This window comes from Fistularia commersonii, chromosome 35 (assembly GCF_037954325.1).
Source record: "Fistularia commersonii isolate RoL2024-O1a breed Wild chromosome 35, RoL_Fcom_v1.0, whole genome shotgun sequence".
In the NCBI taxonomy this organism is placed as follows: Eukaryota; Metazoa; Chordata; class Actinopteri; order Syngnathiformes; family Fistulariidae; genus Fistularia; species Fistularia commersonii.
Genome location: NC_141318.1, coordinates 4120529 through 4130000, shown reverse-complemented (window position 1 = coordinate 4130000; position 9472 = coordinate 4120529). Strand labels below are relative to the sequence as shown.

The following is a 9472-nucleotide window of genomic DNA, read 5'->3' as shown; positions in this document are numbered from 1 at the left end:
CAAAAAATGGCACCACCTCATTGAGACCAGGTGGAGCATTTTTGAAAATGAACCTTATCACGAGGTGAATTTCTATTTTTTCAATCCGTATTTTAAAATCCCACTCGGGAGAAAGCGTGAATGAAAACATAATATTTCTCAATTGGCCAACCCTCCCACCCCTTTTTTTTTCCTTAGACAAGAGTAAAGTAATCCTTTATCTCATTTTGTATTTTTTTTCTCCCCCCCCTGCACAATCGGAGCGGTTGGAGTTAAGAAATATGCCGCAGGTCGCCGTGCGCGGCGCTGACGCCGTCGTCGCATTAGCATGACGAATGCAGACACTTTTCATTAGAGACAAATGGAAGCCATTCAGACACAATTATGGCAAAAACAATAACAACGCCGTGTGAGCCGCTCCATGATTGATAATACTGCAGGGGTGGGAGCGGGGTGGGAGGGTGGAGGGGGGTGTTTGGGCTTAACCAGGCTTTCCCTGAGGGGTTTTCCCTTGGCATTAGTCAGACAAATCCCTTTGTCAACCTCTCCCCTCGCCATTTTTATTCATAAGCGTTTGGCCCCTGAGAAAGACATCAAACCAAGAACACAACCAGAGGTCAACATCATCTTTGCGCAATGTTAACCTCTGCATTGATGAAGCTAATTCACATTTCCTCAGTCCGGCCTACGGGGGCGCAGAGGGGGAGCCAGCGGGGCGTGAGTGTGTGTATACATTTGCACATATGTGTGTGTGCGCTTGTGCCTCCCCTGTGTGTCAGCAGCCACGTTGTGGAGCCTCCCTCTTGACCCCCCCCCCCCCCGCCCTCGGCATGGGGGCTCCCGCATTGATGGTGTCAAATGAAAGGGCCGGGGACTGAATGTTGTCCGGCCTGATTGGAATGACAATGGCGGCATATGGTTGCGTGCGTGTCGGTGTATGGTCGTGGCAGCCACCATATTCCTCCGCGCCGGGGTTGCCAGGTGCTTCATGAGCGGGGCCCGCTGAGAGTCTACAAATCATACACAAATGCAACAGACTGGCTCGTGCCCCCCTCCCTCCATCACCCCCCCCCCCTTCTGTCTCCAGGGACGAGCTCTGTGGATGTATCTCCTCTCCCCCATCTGATCAAAATTAACTAACTATTAACACATAACAATAAGCGGAAATCAGCCTGATTGTCCGGGAGACTCACCATCCATTATCTGTTTATCCCCCACCCATCTCAAACCACGCCCCTCCCGCTCCAAGGCTATAAAAAAAAAAAAAAAAAACACCCCACGGAGAACAAGAGAATAAAGATAACCCGATGTAGCGGCGTTCCCTCCCACTCAAAGGCCACTTCTCCCCGTCATGAATACTCAGCTCCACCCTAATGGCTATTCAATACAGTCGGCGGGCTGCAGATGAACGGCCAATCGGCGGTAGCATCTGCTGCGGGCCCGGCTCGCCAGACGCCAGCCTTGTAAGAATTAGCAATCGCGGGCTAATTGAAAGAACGGAGGGCATCTCTCAGCGACCGTGTGTGTGCGCTGGGAAGAGAGAAACGCTGACAAAAGTCGGGGGAGAAGGAGGAAGAGGAGGAGGAGCGGCGTTCCTCTCGTCACAGGGGGAAGAACAGCTGACCCGCTAGCGTTTGTTCCCATGCGGCCATCTTGGAAAACGCCCCCCCCCCCCACCGGTCCGCGGGCGGTGGAGAAACACGCTCCCATAACAACCACCTCGCGTAATTAAGGGCGATCCCGCTGTCGAATTTGTCGTTTTTTTAAGCGAGGAATCTCCCCGGAGGAAGATCTGAAACATCCCCGGCGGGCGAGAGAAAAGGTTAAGTAATGACCGAGATACTTTCGGGGCCGAGCCGTCAGGTGTATTTGGACGCGTGAAAAACGAGGGATCGCCGCCGTATTAGCGTTGAGGTGAAGGGCCAAAAAAAAATGGCGGCGGCCATCGCGGTCGGGCAGGGAGGACGGATCGGGGACGATGCGTTCCGGGATGATCCTCGCTGGCAGGGCCAGGTCCGGTTTCCAGCCCCCCTCCCTCCCTCCCGAAGTCGTTTCAGAGGGTGATTTCTGTAAATGAGGAGCGCTTTGTGTTTTCGGGGGCCGCGCCAGCGACAAGCCGACAGGCCCCAAACCACAGCGGCGTGATCAGCCAGGCTGTTGCCGGCTGGCAGGGGCCGCCGCTCCGCTTTAAGACCCGGTAAACACACCTTTTGGTCCGGTTTCAGGCTTTATGGTCATCGGATGGCGGGGTTCGCGGGGGGAGGGCGTGTTGTTATCGCTCTGTTAGCATTTCAAATTGTTGCCTGTGTGAAACGTTCCCCGGCAGAACTCGGCTAGAATGTGTGTTTCTGGAGGGCCTAACCCCGCATTATACAACCCAGCCCGGCCCCCCCCGGCCCCCCCGTGGGGAAACTTCTGTGCTTCTTGTGTTTCTTGGGAGCGTTTGCACCTGTTTTTTTTTTGTTTTTTTTTTTTTTGGGGGGGGGGGGGGGGGGCAGCTTTTTCCACATCGTGACCGGAAACGTATCGACTCCTCTGCCCAAATCAATCCGAAGCGTTTCTACTTTATGTGTCTGCAGATTCTTTTTTTTTTTTTTTTTTCCTTTCAAACTCACTTGAAGGGAATAATTGTAAGTTCCTGAAGGCGTCAAATTCAACCCCCTCTCCCGCAAGGTTTGTCAAAGAAATGACTTTCCCTGTCTTTAAAATCTTAAATGCATTCGGCCCTGTGGGTCATTTTTATCTCCTCCCGAACAAGCTGAATGAAAAACAATTTATCGTGTTTAAAATCCAAATATTGATTTTTTTTTTTTTTTTGCAGACCTTTCACCTGCAGGAGATATTGTCTCAGACGCGGGAACGCTTTTTTTATTTGTTTTTATCCAAACAAACAACCGGTTTTCTACATTGAATTCGGTTTACGGTCTGGCTGTAAAAATGTTGGAAATATGGTCTGAACAATGAAGAACATAGATAGAACGAAACTGTGTTTTATAAACGTGTAATAAAACAAATTGCTGCTTGCAAATTAACAGGTCATATTAAGGTATTAGCTGCATGCTAATAATTTTCCCTTTAATTTTCATTTTTGCATTATGATTGCATTCCTTCTTTAGTAATTCGACCCCCTCCTCTGTGTAGTGCAAAAGAAACTGTCAAAAAAAAAACGAAATCTCGATTCTCGACAGATTATGCGATTATTTAAAAACAAAAAACAAAGTCCAAATGATGCCGGTAGGAGATCAGTTTGTCGAGTTCTTCCTCCTCCACCTGCAGGTGCTGCATCACGTGATCCAGCAGCAGCAGGAGGAGGAGGAGGAGGAGGAGGAGGTGCACGAGCCGGGCCTTCGGGGTGCGGGAGGGGGGGAATCGTGAGGACCCCACTATTACATCTCCAGTCACATAAAATATGGCCGCCTCTCCGGAGAACTCGGCCCGCCGGATGGATCGGCTCTTCTCCAATCAGAGGCGCGGAAACAGAAACCCCCCCCGTCCAATGGGACAGCGGAGCGCGTGACCTCTGGTAATGACGTGTGATTTATACAGTACATGTTTTAAACACAGACACATCCCACTCTCTCTCTCTCTCTCTCTCTTTCTGTGTCTATTTCTGATGTCATGTGAGATAACAGGCCTGTTGAAGACCAGGGAGGAAGTGGGAGGTGACACCCAACTTTTTGGGGGTGTTTCACAAAATGGCTACCCCCCCTTTTCCCCCCTGCGTCCACCCACCCTATACCCCCACCCCCACTGCAGCTGTCTGAGATGGGCAATGCAGCCTCGCTGCGGCCCTGGATGGCACTCCTAAGCTCGCAGACCGCAGTGCGGAGGGCCTAAATCAACACCTGGTTTGAGGGTGTGTGTGTGTCTGTGTGTGTGTGTGCGTGCGTGCCTCTCAGCGGCAGATTACCGGATCACTGGCGAATACCGTGAAACACAACAGACCGGCATCAACGGATTTAGGTCGAAAAACAGAGCTTTTTATTTTGGCGAGATGCCCGGATGTGGCCCCGGCCCCCCCGGGAGGGCTCCGGCTCCGACCGAGGGCCGGGCGGCGGGTCGTGGCTGTGACCTTGGCGGGCCAGACACCAGGATAATGACACACACACACCCAAATAGTTGTCTTTCATAATTCAAAGCCCCTGACTTCATTCATCCGTTTACTTATTCATTCAGTCATTTTAAAGGAGTAACTAGCATGCACAAAACCCTCTTTGTTTTATTTTATTTTATTTTATTTTATTTTATTTTATATTATTTAATTATATTTTATTTTATTTTATTCTATTTTATATTATTTTAATTTAATTTAATTTAATTTAATTTAATTTAATTTACCCAAAGTCACCGGTTAATGTATCTATATTATGTAATATATACTATCTAATATATCTATATGTATGTTTTTTTCATCGATGGCTTAGGAGAGGTGAAGATTTTGATGAATTTCAGATTTTTGACCAATGTCATTCAGGCCTCTGGTAAGTCTGCTAAGTCCCCAATATCAGCACATATTTATTTGGCACATGGGTTTTCATATATTTTAATTTGGTTTCATGTGTTTATTATTATTATTATTATTAATAATAATATTAGTATTATTAGTATTATCAATATTACTATTACTAATACTACTGCGACGACTGCTACTACTATGATTATTAGTACTATTATTATTATCCTTCAATTTGGCTGACTCTTGCCCATCTATGATTAATATAAGTAATAAATGCATCCAAGTAAATCCACAAATCTATCTCTGTGAATGGAAAAAATACAATTCAATAAATAAAAACATCCCCTTCACATGAGAGGCAAACCTTCTCAACAATAACAACAACAATTCAGGGCCTGATAAGTCAGTCAGAGGGGAAAGTGGACGTGAAAGAAGAGCTGAGCGAGACCCTTATCCTTTGTCAAAAGAAAACTAAATTAATACAATAAAATAGAAAATACATAGGGGTTATAATCATCCAAACCTGTTTGCTGTAATAGACAAGAAAACAGATTGAGTACGAAGCCGCAGTCGATACTCGATTAAATAACAGATAAAGGAATATATAAATGCATTGACAGTATATTTTATATATTTATAAGTAATGATCATTGTGATGTTAACTATACAGGGATTAGTAGCTGAGTTCCATTAAATAAAAAAACACGAGCAAAATGCAACGTCAATGAAAATTAAGCACCAATAATGACGGAAGGGGAGGAGCAGCGCGATGATGATGATTATCACAATAATAATAATGCATAACACTTATAATCACGCTATTACGGGCGCTCGGGTGCACAAGTGCGCTTATTATAATGTTACAAACTAGTATCATTGGTGAAATATAACGGAAAAATTTGCAAGGAGGGGCTTTTTCTGTCGAAATTCGCTATTTTTAGCGGTGTGTCGGAAGAAAGGCGGGGTGGAGGAGGAGGAGGAAGGAAAGGAAAGGAAAGGAAAGGAAAGGAAAGGAAAGGAAAGGAAAGGAAAGGAAAGGAAGAGAAAGGAAGGGAAAGGAAATGAGGGGAAAGGAAAGGAAAGGAAAGGAAAGGAAAGGAAAGGAAAGGAAAGGAAAGGAAAGGAAAGGAAAGGAAAGGAAAGGAAAGGAGGTGAAAGGAGGCCCGGGCCGTTTCCCGGATGATCTAAAAGCAGCCCTAACGCCTGAGTTATGGCTCGGATTCTCTGCCGCCGAGGGGGATGCTCGCTTGAAGATGAGGAAGAGGAGGAGGGAGGAAGATGAAGAGGAAGCATCATCACCCTCCCTCCCTTGCTACCTTCACAAAAAAAAAATAAAAAAAAATCCTCCTGACGCCTAAAATAACCCCCTCTTCACCGACGTGTCTTTTTTTTTTTTTTTTGCAACCCTGCACATCCGGATAATCCAGCGCGCTTTGAACGCACCACGAAAAGAGCGACACCCAACTTTTTTTTACGCGCTTTTTAAACACCCCCTCTCCCTCTCTTTCTCTCTCTCTCTTTTTTTTTTCTCTCCCCCTCATCTTCCCCCTCTCCCAAACCCCTCACTCCTCTCCTACCGTCTCGCCGGCGGAGCCAAATTAGCCGGGAGATGATGGGAGCGCGGAGGATTAGAATTCCGCCGGGCTCCTCCTCCTCCTCCTCCTCCTCCTCCTCTTCTTCTTCTTCCTCCTCCCAGCCGCGCGTCCTAATTAATGGGACCCCCACCCCACTTTCACCCCGCTCCCCTCCCCTCCATCCCCCCCCCCGAGTCGCCCAAAAAAAAAAGCGCCGCGCCGGACCGCAACATAGTCAAAGAGTGAGAGGAGAGGCGAGGGGGGCGCAAAGTGCCAGCGGAAGTAATTGATCAGCCGCCGGTCAATGAGAACTTGTTAGTGATCGCCGGCGCTTCGGACTTCGCCATTTTCGGGGAGGCTTCCGACTCCTACGGACACCGGATAACGGGACCCCCTCTTCTGATTTTTTTTTTTTTTTTTGGGAGGGGGGGATTTTTTTTCCCCCTCACCAACTTTCTTAAAAAAGACAAAAAAAATCTGTTATGTGACCCAATTTCTCTCCCTTGCTCCTTCTAATTTTTTTTTAAATAAAATCTATTTTTTTTTTTTGCAAAGCGACCCCCTGCAAAGATGACCTCCAAAGAGGTGGCCAAATGCGAGGCGGCGGAGTCCCGGCGGCGTAGCCCGCTGGATCACCTGCCGCCGCCCGCCAACTCCAACAAGCCGCTGACGCCCTTCAGCATCGAGGACATCCTCAGCAAGCCGTCGGTGAAGCGGAGCTACGCGCTGTGCGGAGCCGCGCATCTCCTCTCCTCGGCGGAGAAGCAGCAACAGCAGCCGCAGCACCTCCACCATCACCGGGCCCCCGGAGGGCCGCCGCTGTCCGGCCGCGCTCTGCTCAACCAGACGTCCCCGCTGTGCGCCCTGGAGGAGCTCGCCAGCAAGACCTTCAAGGGCCTGGAGGTCAGCGTGCTGCAGGCGGCGGAAGGTAAAAACGCGCTGTTTTAATTGAAAAAAGAAAAATGAAAAAAAAAATCCACGCGAAAAGCTGCGTGATATGTTTTCATTTTTTTTGGGTGGTTGTATAAAAGTGTAAATTCCCAGGGGTGTTTGAACACCGCAGCGGGTTCTCCAAGGTGTTTTTTTTTTGGTTTTTTTGGCAGTTTTTGTATAAAAATGTAAAATCCCCAGGGGTGTGTGAACACCGCAGCGGGTTCTCCAATGTGTTTTTTTTGGGCTTTTTTTGTATAAAAATGTAAAATCCCCAGAGGTGTGTGAACGCCGCAGCGGCTTCTCCCAGGCAGGCCTTGATTATTTTTTGGGGGGCTGCGAGTTATAAATCTGTAAATTCCCAGGGGTGTTTGAACGTCGCAGCAGCTTCTCACAGGTCTAGGATTTTTTTTTGTCTTTATTCTTGTATAAACCTGTACATTCGACTTCTCCCAGGATTTTATTTAGCTACTTTTTTTTATTTTTGTTGTTGGTGGTGACGCTCACCTGCACGGTTCCTCCCCCGCGTCTGCAGGCCGAGACGGGATGACCCTGTTCGGCCAGAGAAGCACCCCGAAGAAGCGCCGGAAGTCCCGGACGGCGTTCACCAACCACCAGATCTACGAGCTGGAGAAGCGCTTCCTGTACCAGAAGTACCTGAGCCCGGCGGACCGGGACCAGATCGCGCAGCAGCTGGGCCTGACCAACGCGCAGGTCATCACATGGTTCCAGAACCGCCGCGCCAAACTAAAGCGGGACCTGGAGGAGATGAAGGCCGACGTGGAGTCGGCCAAGGCCATCGGCCAGGTGCCGCTGGACAAGCTCGCCAAGCTTGCGGATCTGGAGAAGTGCGCGAACGGCACGCTGGGCCACGGGCGTGCGGACTCGCCCGCGGTGCGTGGCGGCCCTGCGGGAGGAGGTGCGGGAGGAGGAGGAGGAGGCGGCGCGCACCGGGAGCGCGAACTGGCGCTGGGCGCGTCACCGCCGTCGCCCTTCTCGGACCGCACGACGAGCAAGGAGTGCTCGGAGGACGAGGACGTGGAGATTGACGTGGACGACTGACCGGCGTGGAGTTTTCACGCAGATGTTTAAAAAAAAAAAAAAACACGAACAGAGACCCCCCCCCCCCAACCCTGTCCTTCCCAAACTTACCCCCCACCCCGCGCCGTGGACTTGTAACGTAACTGCTTCTGTCTGTGTGCCGCGTCACGGAACGTGAACCAAAATGTCCTGACTGTGATCGCGGGCCGTCCACGGCCGAGCATGAACCCACGCAAGATACCTGCAGCGGCGTGTCCGTTTTGCAAACAGTTGCAATCAAAGCAATATGGTCTAAAATGACATGAGCGTTATTATTATTGTTATTTTTTTTCACACGCTATCATGCGTGCGCACACACACACACACACACACACACACACACACACACACACACACACACACACACACACACACACTCTTCTTCCATTGCTTTCCACGGGGCCTACTCGAACATCCCCGGCGCTCTGCTTTTATTTTTTAATTTTATTATTTCTTTTTCTTTTTTGCATGTAAGCGCATGATTTGATTTGTGATCATAATCTATTTATTTTTTACAAAAAAAATATTAATTTAAATGGGGGTATTTTTTATACGTGTGTGTGTGAGTGAGTGTGTGTTTACTGCGAGCCAAATCGCCACTGGTCACTGCCGGCTCTTCATCATCTTCATCATCATCTGCCACCTCTGACTTTGACCGGAAGGGGAACCTCGGAATCACTTTTTTTAATTTTTATTTCATAATTATTATTATTATTATTATTATTGTTATTATTTTTCCCGGGAAGAAAAATAAAAATAAAAAAGCGACGACGAGGAACCGGAAATTGCGGTGATTTTAGGCGAACTTTTTAGATTTATTGTTTGGATACAATAGTTCAATATACAGTTTGTTATGTTTTGTACGCCTGTAAGTGCCTTTTAAAAAAAAATCAGGACGTTATTTGAAAATAAAAAAAAAATAAAATAAATAAAAACAATGCAGAGACTGTAAATGTATATAGGCTACAATGGGAATAAAAAATGGACTTTTCTGGATATTTCTTTTATGTCGCAGTTCTTGACTTTGACGTGTGCGGGATTTTTTTTTTTCAAATTAAAAGCTCCCACCTCCTGCAGATTTTGAATCAGCTCCTCTTCTTTTTAAGAGGCGATGAAGAGGCCTATTTATTAGTCTCATTATAGCCCAGTATTGTGTGCTTTTCATTCTTCCTCTTCTTCTTCGTCGTCTTCTTCTTTTTTTTTCCGCGGCGACGCTCTGAAACATATTGTGCCCCCCGAATCTCACGTCTCCTTTTCAAACGCGTTTTCAATGCGTACCGTGGCTTTTTGACCTTTAGACGTGTTTCGTCCATTCTTGGCAAAAATTTATGTGAGAAACACAAATCTGGTCCCGGGGGTTTATTTTTTCTCCTTTTCTTCAAAAAAAAAAAAAAAAAAAAAAAGATCGAATGAATGAATGAAAGCCGAGGATGGCACAAAAACACAAAGTTTT

The 9472-nt window shown here is 47.6% G+C and overlaps 1 protein-coding gene across 1 annotated transcript; it reads left to right on the top strand.

Annotated features, from left to right (window-relative positions):
* Positions 1-6411: 6411 nt before the first annotated feature.
* On the top strand, positions 6412-9013 carry lbx1b (ladybird homeobox 1b). Its single transcript, XM_086142467.1, has 2 exons — positions 6412-6937; positions 7475-9013. Exons 1-2 carry the CDS (start codon positions 6580-6582, stop codon positions 7999-8001), a joined length of 885 nt encoding a protein of 294 aa, XP_085998593.1. The 5' UTR covers positions 6412-6579; the 3' UTR covers positions 8002-9013.
* The last annotated feature ends 459 nt before the right edge of the window (positions 9014-9472 follow it).

Coding starts and splice junctions, on each gene's coding strand:
- lbx1b (XM_086142467.1), top strand. CDS start 6,580: ATGACCTCCAAAGAGGTGGCCAAATGCGAGGCGGCGGAGTCCCGGCGG. Junction 6,938..7,474: donor CGTGCTGCAGGCGGCGGAAG/GTAAAAACGCGC, acceptor CCGCGTCTGCAG/GCCGAGACGGGATGACCCTG.